Source organism: Nicotiana sylvestris, chromosome 4 (genome assembly GCF_000393655.2).
Source record: "Nicotiana sylvestris chromosome 4, ASM39365v2, whole genome shotgun sequence".
Lineage (NCBI taxonomy): Eukaryota > Viridiplantae > Streptophyta > Magnoliopsida > Solanales > Solanaceae > Nicotiana > Nicotiana sylvestris.
Window position 1 is genome coordinate 133,299,816 of NC_091060.1, and position 22,574 is coordinate 133,322,389.

At 38.1% G+C, this 22,574-nt stretch overlaps 3 protein-coding genes across 3 annotated transcripts; 2 read left to right on the plus strand and 1 right to left on the minus strand.

The window, feature by feature from the left end:
• The first annotated feature begins 9,373 nt into the window (after positions 1–9,373).
• Positions 9,374–10,096, plus strand: LOC138890190 (secreted RxLR effector protein 161-like). Its single transcript, XM_070173556.1, has one exon. It carries the CDS (start codon positions 9,374–9,376, stop codon positions 10,094–10,096), a length of 723 nt encoding a protein of 240 aa, XP_070029657.1.
• A 4,869-nt stretch (positions 10,097–14,965) lies between these two features.
• Positions 14,966–16,202, plus strand: LOC104239805 (protein PHOSPHATE-INDUCED 1). Its single transcript, XM_009794518.2, has one exon. It carries the CDS (start codon positions 15,122–15,124, stop codon positions 16,061–16,063), a length of 942 nt encoding a protein of 313 aa, XP_009792820.1. The 5' UTR covers positions 14,966–15,121; the 3' UTR covers positions 16,064–16,202.
• A 4,239-nt stretch (positions 16,203–20,441) lies between these two features.
• On the minus strand, positions 20,442–22,287 carry LOC138890191 (uncharacterized). The gene is made up of 4 exons (XM_070173557.1): positions 22,065–22,287; positions 21,500–21,603; positions 21,200–21,412; positions 20,442–21,080 (listed from the first exon to the last, which is right to left on the minus strand). Exons 1-4 carry the CDS (start codon positions 22,285–22,287, stop codon positions 20,442–20,444), a joined length of 1,179 nt encoding a protein of 392 aa, XP_070029658.1.
• Between the last annotated feature and the right edge of the window lie 287 nt (positions 22,288–22,574).

Sequence of the window (22,574 nt, forward strand, 5' to 3'; positions counted from 1 at the left end):
AACCACTAACAAAGAGGCGTTGAATAGACTCATTGGTGTCCCTCGGAGTGGTTTCATCATCAGAAGGAATGCGAACAGGTTCGGTAAGAGAGGCACGGACAGGGGTAACTTCAGCTTCATCCTCGGAAATGATGCGTCTCCTAACTCTTGGTCTAGCTAATAAAGAGGTGTCTTCATCTTCATCATTCTCAGAATCCTCTTCTACAACTTTTCTCTTTGATAGTGTAGCTTGAGTTCTCTCCAAAGAGAGTGAAGTACCAGAAGAGGCTCGAAGGGCAATAGCTACTTCAGCTGTCATTCCTCGAATAGCAAATCCTGACAAAAAGAAGGATGAAAAAAAAAGTTAGAAACAAGAAGGGACTTAACATAAAAAAAAAAAACATAAAAGGATGCATACCGTGAGTTTTTACTTTCCAACCATGTAATTGGAAATGAATTTCCAAGTTCTTGCCTCCATAGGCACGACTTTCAAGATTGAATCTACCCAACCACGAAAATTAGGAACGGGTTCCACATCTCCCATAGTTGCTATAGAAAAGCAAAAAGAGACGAAATTAGAAAAGAAATTGAAATTCTTAAAGATAGGTACGGTAAGTAAAAAAAAACTTACATGCAAAGTTCCACTTATCAAGGAAGGGGATATTTGTTTCACCCACCAAATCAACTGTGCGAACAACAACATAACGAGTATACCACCCACGATCCTTGTCATCTTCAGGGCTTACCAAGACCCTTTTACTTCTTGCAGTTAAAGTAAAAACCCCATGGCGGAATAATTTGGGGTGGTAAAGATGAATAAGGTGGGAGAAGGTAAAGCTAACATTGGCTTTTACAGGCAAATATCTCAAACAAGCCATTGCTCTCCATACCAGGGGGCCAATTTGTCCCAAGCAAATTTTTATAAAGCGGCAGAAATCAAGTATAACCGGGTCAATAGCAGGATTAAATCCTAAAGTGAAGGGATAAGTATAAACAAAAGAAAATACAATCCTAAAGGAAGATATTCTTTGGTTTGGATTAGAGATCACTATACGAAGATCACTTCTCCAGTTGCAATCTTTTCGAACAATAGAAATCAAAGGTTCAGTGATTAGAGAAGGAAAAATGTCAGCTTTCTCTAAATTAACAACTTGATCACGAAGAGATTTCCTATCATTCTCAAAGGACAAGTCATTGGGTACTATTTCCTCAACTAAAGGCTCTTGAAGAGGCTCAGAAAGTTCTTTACCTTTAGAAGAAGATTTCTTAGTAATAGAACCTCTAGAAATAATGCTAAAACTAGAAGAAGGAGTGATGGAACCAAAGGAACCACCACGAACGGATCCTAGGCTACGAAGCCTGCCACCTCTACCCCTTCTATGTCTTACAGGGCGTTAGGGAAGCTATCAAGAATTGGGATTCTCTTAGGGTTAGGATTCGGAGATGTCATTGCAGAGAAAGGATGAACTAAAGGAGAAAGGAACAAAAGTAAAGAGTAAAGTATCTGTTAAGGGTTTATGAAGAAGAAGACAAAGGAAAAAAGGGTTAAATATGTGTATAACAGCGACCGTCAAACAAAAAAGCGTAATGATGGAAAGCCTATAATAAAGGCAACTATCACTTCGTAAATAGAGGGGATGAAGAAGCCTTGGAAAAAGGCTGTAGAATTACATACATATCAGAAGGTGACACGTGTGCAGAGCATTAAATAGAAAAGACAATTGAAGCGTCAGTACTGACATAACATTAATTACGGTAAAAATTCCTTTTTCGTGAAGATCCATTTCCCAAATATTTAATTGATAAATAAATGAAAAGTGGGGGGACTATCTGTATTGGGAAAAAACCGAGTCTGAATATTGAAGATGACGTGTCATGACACGTGGACTGGTCAAAATGTCAAAACGCAATAAATAGTCAAGAGGCACGGGCGACAACAGATATGGGGAAAAGAAAGCAACATAGGTGTGGACCGTTACTAAAATAGGTACGAGTCTCGTACCTATTCGAGTCATTTAAAGATCAAAGATCAGAAGAAGTTGAAGATACGAATCTGATGACGTAAAAGAGTCTAAATACAGCATTAAATATCAAATACGTTAGAGAATCTGAATTAAATAGAAATAATTGTGTAACGTTTCTTTTAAATGTCATTTATTGCTCATAATTGCCTCATTAAGACAAAGGCATTACATCTTCTCCTAGAATCAACTATAAAAGGAGAAGGACTCAACATCTGTAAGGACACGAAATATTATTGAGATTACACTGAAATACAAAACTACTTATTACTTTATTATTCTCAGAGATCTTCTATTATTTTCGTTTCCAGATTATCAGTAACCCAAATTTCTTTTTATTTCTGGTTTTGATCAAAGACTTAGATTTTTGGTTAAAACACTGAAAGTTACAATTGCTATGCAAGTGCACTGAATCTGCGTATTATGGGCATCTAATGTTTAGCTTACATTGGCGGAATTAACAAAGTGGTGCTTCCCCATACTCTTGAGGGGGTCCTATGCCGTGTCTATTTCCATCTTTTTCTTCCTCTCTTTTCCAACACTTCTTTTAATGTTCTGTCGTTCTCTTTCAAGTAAGGAAAATGGCATATCCTCTTCTTAAAGTTATGGGTCGTTAATAAGACCATACCACAGCAAAATTCGATAAATTTTTTGATACATTATCCATTTTTGCATTTTGAGTTGACTAATCAACTTGTTCAGTGCTTATTCTTTTTCAACATTAAATTTATCGCACGATCCCTGCATGTAGTCCAATTTTTGTCGTGGATTGGGACCGATAGCCTCTACTCATAACCATTTACTTTAACTCTTGAGCAACCGATAGCCTCTACTTATTGGTTGGCATGGCTTTTAGTATAAAAAGCAAAAAATAAATATATAAATAAATAAAAATTATGTCAAAAGCCAAAATATCCAGTCTTTGTGACAAGAAATATTCGCATTTTGCAATATAATTATAGTATATAGCATGTCTAACTAAGAGTGTAGTAAGAGGATGTATATTGAAATATATATTTGCTTGCAGATCAAGATTGAGAAACCCACTCGTGTACTATTCTACGGAGATGCATACGCCATTTATTTTCTACGCTATGTTTGCCAATAGGAAAGGAAACCATACAGCTTTGATCTTGTACCAACACACACAGAAACACACTTCAGAAACGTACGCACCGGTTTTCTCCGATCCTGATATTATAAGGCATTTGCTTTAATTTTTCCCTTTTCTTTTGATTCAAAAGAGAAATTCATATTCAATATAATTAATTAGTAACGTTACAGTGCAATTGTAGCCAGAGACGAAGCTAGAAGGTTAAAGTTTATGGATTCGTAGTTCTAGTCCAATTAATAATTAATCCACACATATTTAATGAATTAATTTTTTCAAACAAATATAAGATTTAATACACAAATACTGCATTGGCCGACATGTAACCTAAACTCTTGCTCCGCCTTAATTATAGCCTTACCACTAGTCATTTGCAATTGGTGAGCCTCAAACTAGTCACCATTTATAACTATTAAAACTCATCGCCAACTCGTCATGAAGCTTATCCAAATGTCTCGTAAAAGAAAAGGTGTCACTTGGAGCAGCCTAGTACTCGATCGATCCTAGCCCCTACCATATTCCAAATGTAAAGAAGTCAAAACCTACATGTAGCTATAGGTAGATGTGATTAATGAAACTTGAAGTCAAACATCTGAGGTATTATAATATATAGTATTCTGTCTATTTTCTTCCCTTCCATGAACTTTCATTCACGAGAATCCTACACACAAAGTCACAGATTCTAAATAGAGGCAGAGTCGTGCAGGTCCTCTTTACGTAGTCAAATGAAAAACAGCATATTTAATGCATGCATGTCCAACCCTTGCGTAGCAATATCAAGTTCCAAAATCGACAAGGCCACTCGTGCAGTCTACATATCTAAGAAACTATATTTCTAAGCTATGTTTGCTAATATGAAAGGAAACAAAAAAGTTTTAGTCGGACATAAAAAACTCTTCTTTTTTCCACTCTTCTTTATGTACAAACAGAAACACATCTTTGATTAGACCACAGATTTAGCCATTGCATGTGGCGGGAGAGCCAGAATTTGACTTCTAACATTAAAAACTCATCACAATGTTGGGATAAAGTTGGTCAGGAAATTCTTAAAGCTTATGGTGCATGGTTTCGATGGCCTAAAATTCCAACAAAGAAAGTACATCAGATAGTGTATAGAGTTCAACTTCTATACGATAAGTTATATTGTAAAGTTTATTTATGATATTAAGTGACTGTAAAAGATGATTATAGGTAATTATTTAAAACAAGTGGAATTAGTAACTTGAAATTAAAATAAGGCAAATGTTTAATCTTTTACATGAGAATAAATTGCACCAATAGTGTAAAATTCATTGCAGTGTGAGTGGATATACGTTAAAATTTCTATTTTGTTGCATTCAGAAGCAAAATGATGGTTTTATCATTTCGACTACCGGCCATTAGATAAATATTAATGGAGATGAATATGGACAATTTAGGCATAATAACTAATACTCTCTTTCTTAATTTATCTGATTTATTATGATTAAGTTTTAGAAAAATTAAATTATGATAGTAATAAGTTAAGCCGATAAGTATAGCTTGTAAGTTTCATTTCTATAAGAAGTTTAAAACGATGAAATTTTAGTAAAGGTGAAGTATAGGTCATTCATACTATACTTTTTGTTAGGCAAAACAAATCGCAATTCACTTTTACAGGAATAACGTAATACTTTTAGGGCTAATTTAAAATAGAAGCTCCACAACTTGATAGTTGAATTCGTCTGATACATTGTTCGGATAATTAATAGTGATAATACTGATGTGGGCTAATGCTGTAGGCTAGTCTTGTTAGTTATTAGTTTGGGTTATATTCTGTGACTGGGCCTGGCCCAATTTGTATTTATGTTTTTCCATTTTAGTTAGGATAAGGGGGGTCATTTTGTACAGAGAAGAACGAAGGTCTTCTTCTAGAACATTTCATTTTCTGAAACTCTCTCTGTAGATAACTGTAAATTTCAGTCATGGTTGCTAAAATTCAAGCTTGAGCTTGCATTTCTAACATGGTATTAGAGCAGGAAGCATTAATTCTGGTCCTTCAATCCTTTTCCGATGCTAAGCTCGTAATCCTTCATTCGAATCTTCTTAATTTCGCACCTAAGATCGTTTTTTTGTTTTTCCTTCAAATTCGTTCTCCCGTCTCTCGATTTGAGGTTCAAACGTCCTGGTTTCTTCATAAATTGTGAGATTTTTTTCAAATTGTGAGAATCTCTGCGTCGATTGGAATTGTTCGGATATCTAGGGTTTTGATTGTCAATTTCCATCTGGCTGAGTTCATCTGGTGTATTAGGGTTTCTTATTGGAGCTCATTTCGAAGATTAGGGTTCCTCTATTGCTGCTAGAAGGTCGTCTCCTTCCGGTCGCGAAGGTGTTGGTAACATCATCTCTTTCATCGTCTGTTTTTTTGATTACCTTTGTTTGTTGATCGAGATTTGTAAGCAGTAAAGTCAATTAGTTGTTTTGTTATTCTTAAACTGTTGCTTTTCTATTTGATATTGTGTGGGATTTGCCTTTCATTTACTATAATGATTACTCTTCCCTGCGATGCTACTCCTATTACTGACATGCTACTCCTATTGCTGACAGAGGAAACTCTTCTTCCTCTTGTCCTACTGCTTTTCATCCTAATGACTATACTCACCCGTGCCATCCTCTTTATGTACGTCCGTCCAATGTTTTAGGAGCCTCTCTAGTTTCCACTCATTTTGATGGCACTAGCTATGGAAGCTGGCGTCGAAATATTCTAATGGCTATGTCTGTACGCAATAAATTGGATTTTATAAATGGCACTACTGAAAAATCACTTGTTGGTTCCCCTCTAATCAATCAGGCAGTGGCAACGTTGTAATAATTTAGTTGTGTCTTGGCTGACCAATTCCCTCACCAAGGAGATTTCTCGTAGTGTTTAGTATTCAGAACTAGTCAAAGACATTTGGCATGAATTAGAGGAGAGATATGGTATGGCTGATGGTGCTAGAATTTTTGAACTTAAGAAGGAGTTATCTCACATTGCTCAGGGTCCTTTGGACATTGCCTCCTATTTCAACAAAATAAAACAACTTTGGGATGAAATAGCTTCCATTTCTGTTAATCACCTCTCTGTATGCACATGTGGGGGGAATAAGAAAGTTGAGGAAGAGCAGAAGGTATACCAATTCTTAATGGGACTCAATGAGACACACCTCCAAGTTAGAAGCAATATTTTGATGATAAAGCCCCTTCCATCTATGAGTACAGTTTGTGGGATTCTACTAAGTGATGAGAAATAAAGGCAAGTATCCTCCATTTCTCAATTTCCTTCAAACTCAAACTCTGCTTCTTTTAATGCTGGAGTGTCCAAACAATCCTTCCCATCTAAGGTGAGTTTCAATCCTCAAAGACCAGACAATCAAAGGTCCTTTATCATTTGCAGGTACAGTAAGAAATCAGGGCATTCTATTGAAAAGTGCTACAAGCTGCATGGTTTTCCTCAGAATTTCAAGTTCACTAAAGGTAATACACCTAGGAGAACTGCAACACATGTTGAGGTTCAATCTCCTGTTAACTCTGATGAGATTGGAAATGGTGGTGGTCCTGTCATGCATGCTGAATCTGAGCAGCTTTACACTTTGCCTGGGTTGACTAAGGATCAATACTCCCAGTTGATCACTCTGCTTCAACATTCTCACATTTCTGCTTCTCTTGCTACTCTAAATATTTTGGCTTCTACTAATTTTGCTGGTAAGTTGTTGCCTGAGAATGGTTTGTTCAGAACTTGTTTACTTACTAAGATAGAGAATACTATTTTGATCATAGATTCTGGAGCATCTGATCATATGACCTTTGATAAATCCCTTCTCTTTGATATTCAGACTCTGCCCATCCCTTACTTAGTTTCGGTTATAAAGTTAGAGTTACCAATATTGGTTCATTAACTTTCTCCCCTAATCTTACTCTTCGTAATGTTCTTTATGTCCCTAGCTTTCAACACAATCTCATTTCTGTTTATAAGTTAGTTGAAAATCTAGGTGATATAGTTCAATTTACCAACATTGGCTGTACTCTACAGGGCCCTTCACTAAAGAAGCCATTGGTGCTTGGTAGACCAGACAATGGGCTTTACAAGCTGTTTCAACTTCCTGCAAATTCTGGCCCTTTATGTTGTCATGTTACTTTACCCAATGTTTTTCCTTGTTCTATTCCTTATAATCCTTCCTAAACTAAATTTTCTAGTGCACCTAGTAGTAATGCAAGCTTGTCTATTGATCATACTAATGTAGCCACTGATGCACATGTTAATAAAGTGAATAAAGAGGATATTGTTTGGCATTACAGACTTGGGCATTTGTCTTTTTCCAAAATGAAATCTGTTCCTGCATATAGTCCACATTTGTCTTCTAAACAATCTTTCTCTTGTCCTATTTGCCCTTTAGCCAAACAAACTAGATTACCATTTCCTGATAGTTCAATACAATCAACTGCCCTTTTTCAATTAATACATATAGATACTTGGGGACCCTACCATGCACCCACATATACTGGATCCAAATATTTTTTGACCATAGTTGATCTCTATACTAGAGCTACTTGGACCATCTCCTAGGGTCCAAAAACAATGCCTTTGATATGTTGAAAGCCTTCATTGCCATGTTAGAAACTCATTTTCACACCAAGGTGCAAACTGTAAGAAGTGATAATGCATTAGAATTGGGGTCTAGTCTTTCAGGTTCTCAATATTTCTCTGATAAGGGAATTGTGCATCAAACCTCTTGTCCTCATACTCCTCAACAAAATGGGGTGGTGGAGAGGAAGCATAGACACTTGCTTGATACTGCTAGGGCTTTACTTTTTCAGTCCCATCTTCCCATTAGATTCTGGGGTGATTGTATCTTGACAGCTACCTATTTGATCAATAGGTTTCCTTCTCCCCTTCTGTCTCACAAGAGTCCTTTTGAACTTCTTTATGATAAGCCTCCTTCTTACTCACATCTTAGAGCTTTTGGATGTCTTTGTTATTCTACTGTGCCTAAACCTCATAGAGATAAATTCCAACCAAGGGTTGTACCATGTGTGCTTGTGGAGTATCCTTTTGCTAAGAAAGGCTACAAGTTGTACAATTTGGAGTCTCATTCTTGTTTTGTTTCTAGGGATGTTGTATTTCATGAACATATTTTTCCTTTTCTCCAATCTTCTTCTGTCTCTTCTAGTATGTGTCCTTTCCCTTTCTCTACTTGTTTTGATGATTTACCTCCTGCATCTCACCCTGTTCCTACCCCTTCCTTAGGTGCAAGCCCTATCTCTTTTTTTTTCCTTCTGTTCCTTCTGTTTCCACTCCTCCTTCTTCCTCTTCTGCACATTCACCTTCACCTTCTTCATCTCATTCTCATGCTTCATCATCTCTTTCTCCTGCTCCTCCTCCTTTAAGAAGGTCCACTAGGGAACAAAAACAACGTGCATATCTTCAAAGTTATGTCTGCAACTCATTTTCAGTTGACTCCACATCTGATCCTCCACTCCTATTTCTAGTCAGTTGCCTATTCTTGAGCCTTCAACTTATTCTCAGGTAGCAGTTGTTCCAGAATGACAGGATGCCATGAGAGCTGAATTTGAGGCATTGGAAGCTAACAACACATGGCAGGTTGTTCCTTTGCCCCTTGGGAAGAAGCCTATAGGCTGCAAATGGGTCTATAAGGTTAAATATAGAGCTGATGGTAGAATTGAAAGGTATAAGGCTATATTAGTGGTTCAGGGTGATACTCAAGTTGAAGGTATTGATGGCCCCTATTTCAATTGGATGTTAATAATGCTTTTTTTGTATGGTGATCTGGATGAGGAAGTGTATATGAGACTTCCTCCTGGTTTGTCTGTTTCTTCCCCTTCTTCTTCTGTCCCTTTAGTGTGTAAATTCCGGAAATCTCTTTATGGTTTGAGGCAAGCATCCAGACAATGGTATGCCAAACTATCACAAGCATTTCAGTCTAGAGGGTACCACCATTCCTACTATGACTATTCTCTGTTTACCAAGGGTTCAAGTGATTCCTTGGTTATTATAGTTGTGTATGTGGATGATATTATCTTAACTGGAACTGATATGCATGAAATTACTGCTTTAAAGTGCTTTCTTCATGACCAATTTAAAATAAAGGATTTGGGGCTGCTCAATTATTTTCTTGGGATTGAGGTATTGTACACTCCAACTGGTGTTTTCCTTTATCAGAAAAAGTTTATAAGTGATTTGCTAAAAGAGTTTCATTGTGATGTTTGTACCCCTGTTGTATGCACTCTTTAATTGAATGAGAAATTGATGGCATCTGTTGGTGAACCTTTGCCCAATCTTGAAGTATACAGAAGCCTCATAGGGAAGTTGAATTTTCTCACTCACACCAGGCCAGACCTCTCATTTGCTGTGCAACACCTTAGTCAATTTATGCAGAAACCTTGTGTTCCTCATATGAAATCTGCCCTCCACTTGCTGAGGTATCTGAATGGTACTTCTGATCTTGGGATTTTCCTTAATAACTCCTCAGATTTTTCTATCCAGGTTTATTGTGATAGTGATTGGGGGTCTTGTCCTGATAGTAGAAGATCAGTGACTGGTTTCTACATCTTGTTGGGCAGCAGTTTAGTTTGCTGGAAATCTAAGAAGCAGCCAGTTGTCTCTCTTTCTTCAGCTGAAGCTGGATATAGGTCTTTGAGCAAGGTTGTGACAGAGGTCACATGGTTAGCTAGACTTTTGGCTGATTTTGGCTTGACTGACATATCTTCTAATCATGTTTATTGTGATAACCAGGCTGCAATTCACATTGGCAAGAACCATGTGTTCCATGAACGAACCAAGCATATTGAGCTGGATTGTCATTTTGTCCGCACCAAGTTGGCTGATAGTTTGGTTACCCTGCTCCATACTTCTAGTTCCACTCTAATGGCTGATGTCTTCACCAAAAGTCTGCCTGGTGCTGCCCATCATTCCCATTTGTCCAAGTTGGGTGTTTTATCACACTCCAACTTGAAGGGGGTGTTCGGATAACTAATAGTGATAATACTGATGTGGGCTAGTCTTGTTAGTTATTAGTTTGGGTTATACTCTGTAACTGGGCCTGACCCAATTTGTATTTATGTTTTTCCATTTTAATTAGGATAAGGGGGGTCATTTTGTACAGAGAAGAACTAAGGTCTTCTTCAAGAACATTTCATTTTCTGAAACTCTCTATGTAGATAACTGTAAATTTCAGCCATGGTTGCTAAAATTCAAGCTTGAGCTGCATTTCTAACATACATCGGGCTTGAACTAAGTTTACCGATTTTATGAATTTTAATTTCCTTAATACTATGGTTTTGCTCTTATAATTAATTAGTTAAAGTAGAATCTGAGCAGCACGGTTTGGTATGTCGGGTGTGCGAACAATTGGAATTTTTTTAAAAATAAATATGTTACATATATAAGTGTAAGAATACTTTTAATGGTGGCTTTTCAATGAAAATGATACGAACTTGCCCAAATAAAAGAATATTTAGGTAACTCAAACCAACGTTATGTCTGGGTCACGCTAGTGCTCAGAAGCAAGATGCTTTAACTTAACAAGTTGTGTAGTTAAAAAAAAAATGAAGAAGACCAGACTAAGCTAGCTACAAATTGCAGAGATCTAATGTATGCTAGGGAAGGTATAAGGCAAAGTAAACGATATTCCCTCCTTGGATCCCTCTATGCATGAACTGTATTTTCTCCATTCAAAACTGACATTTTCTTGTATTTAACTCAATAAGTTCGACAACAGGTCTTTTTCATGTGCTTAGCTGGAATAGTAAGTTATAGTATTAGGATATCTTACACTAGGGATACTTCATTCCAGTTGTTCAAACTATATGAAGCTAAAACTTCCATAATTATCCAGAACTTTATTATGCAGATATAGACAAAAGGTTCCTAAATTCTTGGACCCTTTAATTTACAGCTAAGATGCTGCTTGATATGATAATCAAGCAGCAGTAGTTTTAATTCAAAGTCGTAGACCTTTTAGTTTTTTATAGTGTTATTGCTGATCCTTTTTTTTATCCTTTTAATTTTTATACTCGTTAATCTTGATGTAGACCAAAGATTATCAAAGGCTCCCTCGTCTTTGCAGCCAAAAACATAAAAATATGTTTAGTTAGCTAAGTATGAGGTAAGCAATGTTCACGAATAATGAAACAACAGCATTTTAGTACTTAGGATAGTGTTATCCACAGCTGGAAATATTGTTTTAGAAGAAAATAAATAAAACATCCGTGAGACACACGCTGATCTCTTAGCTAAGGAGTCACAGCTTCCGGGGTTTTAGGGCATTGCAAGTAGACACATAATAGTCTTATCTATATATTCTTAATTTCTATGTAGAAGTCCAGGTATTATTTATTCCAGCTCGTGAATTTATGCATCGTTATTGTTTTAGAGACGGATTTAGAATAAAGTTTATGCGTTTTTGAACCACACAATCCTTTTCGTTCAGAAGCGGTTTCACAATTTTAAATTCTTGAACATGACAGCTTATTGATTGGAGATAGATTATTTATAAAATATATTAAGTGAATTTTCAAATATATAATCTAGTTCAGTTGAACTTGTAACTACTTATGTGAATTCCTCGATTTTTACTTATTGGGTTCTGAATAAATTATTTAAGCATATTAAGTGAAAATTTTAATACAAATAGAGAGTCTAAACCAAAATTAGTAAGTTCTACGGAACAAACCCCTATTTAATCAGATGTTCATATATGGAGTAATTTTAAAATTTTTTAATGTATATTTGGCATGTGAAATATTGCTTGTATACCTCTCCTTCCTCAAAATTAACGGCTCATCCAATCGCCAAAAGAAAATGTTGAAAAGGAAATCCACAGGAAAAGCGCAAATCTTACAAAATCCAATGTTATAAATACCAAATCACCAATGCGTTAACATTAGTTAGAACATGTTAAACGCTGCACATGACACTTTGGAGAAAGTCTTTAGCTTTCCCCTATTTTTCAATCTATCCTTCACAACTATTTTCGTATTCACATATTCGCATAAGTGTTAAAACGTAGTGCAATATTGTTCCGTTACTAAGGAAATTCGACTGTTAAATTAAGTCTCTGTGACTGTTCCATTGTGACTAATTTTTGTGAGAGTAGCTTTTATCTCATTTCAACGACACCGTTCTCCCATTAATCTGTACTTGTTCAGCTGCCTAATTATGAATGATAGTTTAAATAATTACAATATTTAATTAATTCCGATATATCTTAGTGATGGATGTGTCAGCTGACATGTTGTGCAATGTACCTGGCAACTAACAATTGTTAAGTGTGAAAATTTAAAACTAAAGAAGTTTAGCATTCTTGATTTGTGGAGTTCATTGGATGCGCACATTTCTGGATAGTGGGCAGAAAATTAACACCTAGTTTATCCGTTCCACATATATATGCATAATATAATATTCTAACCCCGTTACTTTATTGTGGGATTAGAGAATACTTCCTGGAGAAGACCAAGATACGGTGAATATTTCATAATTAGCTTAACAGCATTTTGTAATTCGATGAATAACTTGTGTAGATCATTTTTAAACGTGAGATGCTTTTGTTTTGAATTTATTCATGTAAAATATTTATAATGTACTAAGTTGATAAACTTTAATGTTCGGTTTGGTGTGATTGTTTCTTGAAATAAATTTGTAAAGATAAAAATTGCAAGAAATACCAGTTGTAACGGCAAGCAATTACCCATTAGCAAATGTAGTATTTCTGCTAATGAGTTCAAAAAAGAAAAAACTAAAAAAGTTAAAGAGATTGTAGCATTGAAAACAACGACCTCACAAAAGGTTTTGAAGTCCCTTGATAACTGAGCAATGCTTTTCAACATTGTTAAGGAGATAATATGACATATAGAGGCACAAAATAAATTTTACACGTATAGTGTAATTTTCCAACAAAGGAGATTGGGACGAATCCATCTGCCCCAAATCCAACCCTGCCAGTAGGCCCATTACGTGTTATGCCTAGACCAAATTTTTAGCAGTAAATTCATAAAAGAATATTTTTTTAAAGGCGAATCTGTATATTTTATGAAGGTCGTCTTAGAAATAATTTCTTTTTCATTATTGGACCAATAATTCATTGTGGTCTTACAAATAACATTTTGCCTGTTTTTGATTACATGGGTTGAAGTTGGTCATTTTCAGATATTGCTTCTCCTTCTAATGCATAAAGTAAATGGGTTAAGTGATAAATAGTTCTCACTTCCCACTAAATTTCCGTATTTGTCCTTAATCTCACTTATGAAGGGTCTTAATAACGTAGGAAGCACATTCCATAGAGATATTTAGTTGGGACACACGTTGACAAAACACGAAAAAGTTGCGAGGTATGTAAGTAACAAACCTTAAACCTAGTGACGTATTTTAAAGACACTTTATATGAGCTGGACCTAGACTCAATACGGACAATATTACTAATGGGCTGGACTGTTACATATGATATTAGAGACACTTCATATGCAACCTTGATCGATGGTGAGACAAACTTCACTGCTCAACTGAGCTTAGGTGATTCCTTCATCTTTGGGAGGGTGGTGGGATAAACCTCAGGACTTTGAGTCCCTAAGGAGGGTATATATGACACGTCAGATGAATCTCATATCAACAAAATACGAGAAAAATACTAGGTATATAAATAAAAAGCCTTAAATCTTAGTAATATGTTTTAAAGTTGTTTACGCCCAAACCCAGAGCGAATAATATCATAGTGGGTTAGGGCTATCACACTAGTTTTTATAGAAATTACAACAGAAAGTCACTTAAGTTTCATTTCCTCGATGTCACTTCAAAATACTCCACTATTTTGCTACAATAGTGTGTTTTTACGATTTCCTTGTCTTGTTCTATTTTTAAAATTACATAGCAAAGAAAAGTACTGCTAAAGCAAAAGAGCGTAAAGTATAAAAGGCAAAAAGAAGAAAAAGAAGTGGATAAAAGCGAATTAAAATATAGGAATAACAGTTGTCACGTGATAGCTTGATCCAGCTGGATTACCAAATTTTCCAGCTCTCTCTTTCTTGGGCTGCAGCCATATATATCTCACGAGACTTTTGTGCGTCCACAAATTAGCTAGCCTAGGATGCTTCTCTGTTATTTGAAATTAATAATTAAATGGATAGGAAAAAATTTACCACTACTGCTCTATCATTCTAAGACATAGGTATTGAACTTCATAAATCAGTGTAAAATGCTAGTACAAATTTTATAATCCCTATATGAGGATGAATTAATTACATTAATTTTTCACTCTTGAAATCTTTTCTGTTTATCGTTAGCGACATATTTTTTTATTTATAAGTTGTAGATTAAAATATAAAGTGTACTTTTGATATGTTCCACATATTTGGATTAAAATAAATACTATATTTTAAAATTTTATGTAGTCATATATTGCTATATTAAAAAAAAAAAATTAAGACTGCTCACTCACATTTTTCAATACTCTTTTTGCCAGCTAGACTCTTTTTTTCTCGCCATATTTCCACACACGTTTCCCAATAACTGCCTCTTATTATCCAGCCTGTAACCAGTAGCCTTTTATTTCTTTTTCTTTTTCTGAAAGTAGTAGTAGTCTCAACGTCTCAAATTCTATACTTTCTAAATCTCCAACATACCCTTTACTTTTTTGGTCACTTGTGTTACTTTCATATGGTCCTGCTCACCCACTTTTCGGAGAAAATAGAACTCTCTCAATGACTTTATGGACCAAAAGCATATGCTGTAACTAAGCTGTAATGTTGTAACTAGCTGTAATGCGTTTGATTTTAGCAAATGTCATTTTCTCAGCAAGCTCCTCCATGTCTCGTTTTAATACAAATCTTCACAAGAAAATTTTAACATTTAAATAATAACCCCAAATGACTCTCTCACTGTCCTATATAAATACCTCCCATTCCTCATAATTTATCTCATCCAAAACTCAAACAGTTACCTCATTACACACAGCTCCCTTCTTGCTCTACTCTACTACTCTTAAAACTTCTATAGAAACCAGCAATGGCTGCTTCTCATTTCATTTTGAAGCTCTTTCTTTTAATTTCTCTCTGTAATGTGTGCTTTGCTTCAAGAAAGCTTACTGCTTTAGTCCAAGAACCACAAGGTCAACTATTGCAGTACCACAAAGGTACACTCCTTTCCGGCAAAATCTCTGTCAATCTCATTTGGTATGGCAAATTCAAGCCTTCCCAAAGAGCCATTGTCTCTGATTTCATCACTTCCCTGTCTTCTTCAACTCCATCTAAAACCGATCCATCTGTAGCCAAATGGTGGAAGACCACTGAAAAATACTACCATCTCGCCAATTCCAAAAAATCCCTTTCACTCTCTTTGGGCAAGCAAGTGCTAATTGAAAATTATTCCTTGGGAAAATCACTGACCCAGAAACGGATTGTACAATTGGCATCAAAGGGTGAACAAAAAGACGCCATTAACATTGTTTTGACTGCCTCTGATGTTGCAGTCGACGGGTTCTGTGTCAATCGCTGTGGAACCCATGGGTCTTCCAAAGGTGCTATTATCAGGGGCAAGACTTACAAATTTGCTTATATTTGGGTTGGTAACTCAGAGACTCAATGCGCTGGCTACTGCGCTTGGCCATTCCACCAGCCCATTTACGGACCACAAAGCCCACCCCTGGTTGCACCAAATAACGATGTGGGTGTTGATGGTATGGTAATTAACTTGGCTAGCTTATTGGCTGGGACCGCGACGAACCCATTTGGAAATGGATACTATCAAGGAGAGGCAGATGCACCATTGGAGGCTGCTTCTGCTTGTCCTGGTGTATATGCTAAGGGTGCTTACCCTGGCTATGCTGGAGATTTGTTGGTGGATAAAACTACAGGTGCAAGCTACAATGCACATGGTACAAATGGAAGGAAATACGTGCTTCCTGCTTTATACGATCCTTCTACATCTACATGTTCAACTTTGGTCTAGAAAATCGATCGCTGTAGACTAGAGGGTTACTGTTGTACACGAAGCTAATATAGTGTAGTGAATACTGTAATTTTTGATTCATTCATTTGTTTGAGGCTTAAAATTAAAAGAGCAAATTGCTTCGGTTTGCTTTCACAAACATCTTTGTCCAATTCTTTTATTAAACTAACAAAATTTTAAACTTATTGAAATTGACACACATAATAATTAAGGATAACTTGGTACTACTGAGCCTTAAATATCGAGCCTGGAACCCATAGATAATTACTCAGTTCAATTAATTAATTATTTAATTTATTAAACTAACAAAATTTTAAACTTATTGAAATTGACACACATAATAATTAAGGATAGCTTGGTACTATTGGGCCTCAAATATCGAGCCTGAAACCCATAGATAATTAGTCAGTCCAATTAAATAATTTATTATAACACAAACACACAATTAATATTGTTTAAATTGTAGTAGACGACACAGACTTGCCGCCTGTGCATCCTGGACCAACCGCGAATCAGATATTAGTGTTACAGGGCGACCATAGGTCCGCCTATGTATGGGAGGGACATCTATTGGATCACTCTCCGCGCCAGGAGACCAAACGACTTGTGGGGATTTTTGAGGGAGAGATTTCCATGCCCGCGTAGTCCATCGCCTGCGTGCTATGGGCTTCCTTAAGATTTTTGAGATGGGGCGGATGTAGCTCGACTGGTCTCTCATCACAGTGTTGATAGAGCGGTGGTGATCAGAGACACACACTTTTCACCTGCCCACTGGAGAGGCCATCATCACGCTTCATGATGTTCAGGTTTTGTATGGGCTGCATGTAGATGGACTGGCCGTTGCACTGCCCCAGTATATGAGAGCTATGACGCATCCCCAGTATTTAGATTTGATGGGGTAGTATACTGGTTTCAGACCACACGGTGAGGCTGCACTTAAATGGACAGTCGCATTTCTGTGACAGCTATCAGAGAGCATACGGAGGTATTGCACCCCGACATTACCGGCGAAACAGAGGATATCCATATTGACCGGTACACGAGGTTGGCACTGTTCCTTCTTTTTTGGGGGTGTCTTATTCACGAACACTTTGGAAAATCTAGTGAGTGCGCTTTCTGCATCATCTGCAGCAGCTAGATGAGTTACCATATTACAACTAGGGTGCTACTATTCTAGCATACCTGTACAGGAGTATGTGTCGGGCGAGTATGGGCACCCAGGTGGACATATGTGGTTTTCTGCCGCTTCTACATGTGACAACTTTTTCGAATACTCTGTTCATTACTCCGAATTCTATATAGTCAAAATGACTCTTAAATTTTACGTCAACCTTTTATCTTAGGTTTGGGCCTGGCAGCAGATCCTACCATTGCAGCCACCTCTACTACCACTAGAGCTGGGTGTAACACCTCCGTTTCTCCCTCTAGCTACGAGGTGGGTTCTCCGACGTGGGAACTACCGAGGGAGTGATGCTCATCATAATCTCCCAATTGTTAGGGATGTGTTAGATATGCTGGTGGCCGGACAGGTAAATATGTACCTAAAATTACTTGTTTAGGTAACTTACTTGTTAGATGTGTTAGATTCACTTGTGTTGCGCATACTCACTTTTATGTTATTATTTGATAGTTCATCTGGATGCCATACATCGACGAGTTGCTAGCTCATCTGCCCGATTATTGCTCGGTCGACCGACTGTTTTGGAGCACTTCCGTCCCGATGATGTGCCTCGATGTGGTGGAGCATCATGCCACAGAGCGTGTACTTCGCCAGTTTGACCGTCCCCAAACTATATCGGGGGAGCCTGGATGGGTGCCTACACATTATCAGCGGGATGATCGTACTAGGGTGGACGATGAATTTGTAGGATGGCTAGAGGCGTAGGTCCATATTTGGGACCAGCGAGAGGAGTTGATTCTGCCACCACCTTTACAGATCCATGAGGCGACTATTGAACTCTATATGTCATGGTACTGCCGTCACACCCGACTAATGATCGAGAACCCCTTTCATATACTTGGCGATCGGTACAGACCATACAACGGGAGACACGAGGCACTAGTATGTTTTTTTGTGGGATAAGTTTTATAATTGTGATATAGCGTTATTTAATTAATATTTTAAATGTTATGCAGGCTTTTGGGCACCACATGTTCTACCAGTTGGGACAGGAGATCCAGCAGCATGGCGACAATGCTGCAGTCGTTGAGTATGGTCGACGGGTGGAAGAGCTGGCTCTCCGGACCTTGCAGCGAGCCGAGAGGGCACGAGGTTGGATCACGAGGCTGAGTATGTGGCGTCAGAGGAGCACCATCGGGGTAGGCCTGTCCCACGAGGCAGGGGTAGGGCACGAGCCAGGGCTGCCCCACGAGGTAGGGCTGTCCCACGAGGTAGGGGTGCCCCACGGGGTCGCGGGGGAGGGAGAGGAGGTGGTCCCCAACAAGGGGGCGTTGAGACACCTGTTGAACCACCTGTTGAGGCACATGATGAGGATCTTGGAGATGATCAGCCGGGTTATTTCCCTCAGCTAGACGATCCTTCCAGCAGCATGCCGTCGTACAACCTTCAGCTGTCTCTACCAGCATCACAGGTCACCTTGTCAGATATATTGTTGATCACGGGTACATTCGACGGAGATGTAGACTAGTTCTTTTTAGGCCCATCTACCGCAGCTGAGGATCGGCCAACCCGAGACATGGATGGCGGGCGCAGGTTGAGTTATGCATCATCCCCGTCGATTGATGTGGATCTACCATAGGCGCAGGTATGTTTGTATTAGTGTAAAATTTTAATTTGTTTTCTTTTCCTTAATGATTTGCCATAAATTAATTTTTAATTTTCTTATTTAAGCTTCGCCCCAGCCCATCACGGAGGCCACTGTTTGCAATGATGAGGACACCACAAATGCTTATACTCAGGTGGCCGACGAGACCATGGTGAGAAAATATTTTTGACTTAACACGTACATTACTAATATACATTTTCACATGCTAAGCTTAGTAATTGTTTTGTAGGTTGCTGATGGCCCGACGGCCCCTTCTACCGATCCTGCCAGCTGTACTGTCGATGCTGTTGTGCATCCTTACATAAAGAGGCGACTTGATGATGATGATTCTGATAGTGTACCCGGGCGACAGGGGATGCGACTCAGGCCAGCGGCTGTATTGAAGCACATAGGTTGCGGGACTCATTGATTTATTTTTGTTTGTATTTTATGTAAATACTACATTATGTAAATAATGGCAAGAATTGTATTTTAATAACAATTTTATTTTAACAGAATTTGAACAACAATTTTATTTTAACAGTACAACACAAACATAAACATAGCAAACCTAAAGATACATATAACAAACACAAACAATACAACTAATGAAAATACATGATAAGAGAAACAGAAAGATACACTACTACGCCCAACACGTACATGTCATTGTTTAGTCACGACCGCCTAGTATTCTCTACTCCAACCACTTGAGTTGGTCTTCCAGCTTTTTTTTTCTTCTTCCACCTCCTTAAGTTTCGCCTTCAACTCCGGAACTTCTTGTTTGGATTTTCTCTCTCTTTCCCACTTCTTCAAACACAAATTATGAAGATCTTGGAGCTTGTCTTTGTAGTATTCTTGCTGACAGGGTTCATCAACCCATAGATCAAAATTGCATATAGGTTCGTCGGGTTGCCTATAAAACTTGTTCATACACACCCAGTAACGGCGTCCAGCTTCTTCCCAACAATCGTGTATCATGCATTTTTTGCCGCACTCGCACCTTGGGACATAAAGGAGTTGTTGAGACATTTGTTAACGAGAAACCTTGAATTTATGACAATATTTGCTATTGGTTATTGTTAAGCGCAGAAAATAACTAGAATGCACCTATTATTTATAGGCAAGATTTTACACAAAATGTAGTATTATACCACGCTTTACATATTAAAATTTTATGAAATAAAATAGCTTTTTGACAGTCGGTTCAGCTTTTTTCAAAACGACAAGACAACGCACAAAATGTAGTATTATACCACGCTTTACATATTAAATTTTTATGAAACAAAACAGCTTTTTCGCAGTCGGTTCAGCTTTTTCAGAACGACAAGACAACATACAAAACGAAGTATTATACCACGCTTTACATATTAAATTTTTAGAAGGATAATAAAGGATGTCTTGATTTATAGGTTTTTTTTTAATTTTTAGATTCGTCTTCTTTACTAACACAAATAAGTTGAATATTTGAACAACCATATCAGCATCCCAATTTAATAGGTCATGTTAAAAAATAAGATGTAACAAGATTGTGGAACATAATTTTATTTGATAGATATTGCAACATACACAAGTACAAGGGCGTATTACAAAAACAATACAAAAACAAAAGACTAGGTGTATCCTTGATAGTTGGGTACATTGGACGAACTTGCACCAGGAGCTGGATTACTACCGCCACGCACACCACCTGAAGGGCATTTACGACGGCCGTGTCCTGTTTGCGAGCATATGCCACATTTACGCACATAAATGGTGTCACCAACATCCATTTGGTTCCGTATACGTGTTCTCTTTTGCACTTGCAGCTTGTGCAAATAGTCCTTGTTACACACCATTTTAAAAGGTTCTGGTGGCCAGTAATGCTGAGCACCCAACGGCTGCAACTGCCTACTATACGTGTCTACATATGCAGCAACACAGTATTGCCTATCAATATAGTTGGTTTCCCTTAAACCAACTTGTTGAAAGCACTTCAAGGCATGTGCACAAGGCATGTGGTAGATGGTCCATTTCCCACATGAACAAAACCTGTTGGCTTCATTCACCGTCTGTAGATTATTCCCCCGGTGTCCGCGGATAGCGGTCTTAACATCAAAAATACCCCGGTCGTGATCGTACTGTAAAAATGAATGCCAATGTGCTCGCCTCCTGTACCTTTCAAATATTCTCATCGGTATTGGCATAAATTGAACACCCCTATCCATCAATGCCGATGCAGCTCCATGCCTTTCAACAAACCTCTCCGCAATCTATTTGAATGTCATGTGGACCATGGCAGTGACAGGCAATCCACGGGCAGACTTTAACAAGTTGTTGAATGACTCCGACACGTTTGTATCAGGGCTCCCCATCGTCTGCCGCCATCAACATGCAATGTCCATATATGAAGCTCATGTCCCATCAGCCAAGTATACACTCGTGGATCTAACTGCCGGATTGCTTCCATGTGCCTCATGAAATTGTACTGCTGGTGCTCAGTTGCAGCCATCCACATTAAATCATGCAAGGCCTTGTCAGGATATTTCTTCTGGAAATTGGCCTTCAGGTGCCTCACACAGTAACGGTGGTATGCATAGGGTTCCTTCCATTCAAGCAAATGCCGTACAAAACTTAAAATACCACCATGTCGATCAGATATTAGACAAATACCTGAACGCTATTTGACAACATGCTGCTTCAAGTTGTTCAAAAAAAGCATCCACGTCTCTTCGCTTTCGTTGGCACAAATGGCAAAAGCTAGTGGAAATATTTGTCCGTTGTCATCTACTGCAACTGCAATCAAAAACTTAATATCATACTTTCATAGACATGAGTACCGTCTATGGAAATTATAGGACGACAATGCACAAAACCATCAATTGCTGGTTTAAATGACCAGAACACATAGTTGAAAATATATTCGGGTCTGTCCGGACTTCGCTCACGCCTCCATTAAACAACAGTCTCGGGGTTAAAGTGTTGCAGTGCGGCCATGTACCTGGGCAGAGATGAAAAAAACTTATCCCAGTCACCATAAATAAGTTCAAAGGCACGTTTGCGACCGAGATATGCCTTTCTTTTGGTTATAGTACAACCATACTCCTGGTGGACGGTTGTAATACACTCTTTAATCTTGAACCTAATGGACACTTCCAAATAAGGAATCAAGACAAGAGAAATCAAGTCTACATCCAGGTTGAAGTGATTCTCATTGAATGTGTCCATTTCACATTTGTGGGTGCTAATAAATTTACCCACTTTCCACAACCCTGATTTCTTCTTGCTGGCACGCAACATCCAGTGACAACCCATAAAATCTCTATGGCATACAGCCTTGTATACCTCAGTAGTTGACTCCCTTACGGTCATCTCCCAGCACTCTCTTACGCTGTAGATTTTTACAGCCCTGATTAAGCGAGCTTTATCGGGGAAATACATGCCCTTTGCCAGCACCGCTGGTCTAGACTCATCCCACATTGCTGATCAAATTTCGTCACATCCCTTGTGAGGGCATCTATGTCCGACATATTTGGCAGATTATCAAGGTAGGGAATATTCCGCTCATGAAAGGGCACGTGGGACTCGTACACTCTTGGTCTAACGGGAGGTGGAGGAGCATGCTCCCTCGTCAGCTCAGGTTCGGCATCCACTTCCTCCTCGTCATCACCCTCATCAAGGAAGTGCGTGTCATCTCCAGACTCATCGGTATTATTGTCGTAATCACTATCATCTTCCTGACTCTGCGCATCTGCCAAATCATGAGT

What these genes read in the sequence shown, in the direction of transcription:
- LOC138890190 (XM_070173556.1), top strand. Translation starts at nt 9,374, where the DNA reads ATGGCATCTGTTGGTGAACCTTTGCCCAATCTTGAAGTATACAGAAGC.
- LOC138890191 (XM_070173557.1), bottom strand. Translation starts at nt 22,287, where the DNA reads ATGTGGGATGAGTCTAGACCAGCGGTGCTGGCAAAGGGCATGTATTTC. An exon ending in TGAACAACTTGAAGCAGCAT is followed by an intron (nt 21,413 to 21,499) that starts GTTGTCAAATAG and finishes CTTGAATGGAAG; the next exon opens with GAACCCTATGCATACCACCG. An exon ending in TTCATATATGGACATTGCAT is followed by an intron (nt 21,081 to 21,199) that starts GTTGATGGCGGC and finishes ACATTCAAATAG; the next exon opens with ATTGCGGAGAGGTTTGTTGA.
- LOC104239805 (XM_009794518.2), top strand. Translation starts at nt 15,122, where the DNA reads ATGGCTGCTTCTCATTTCATTTTGAAGCTCTTTCTTTTAATTTCTCTC.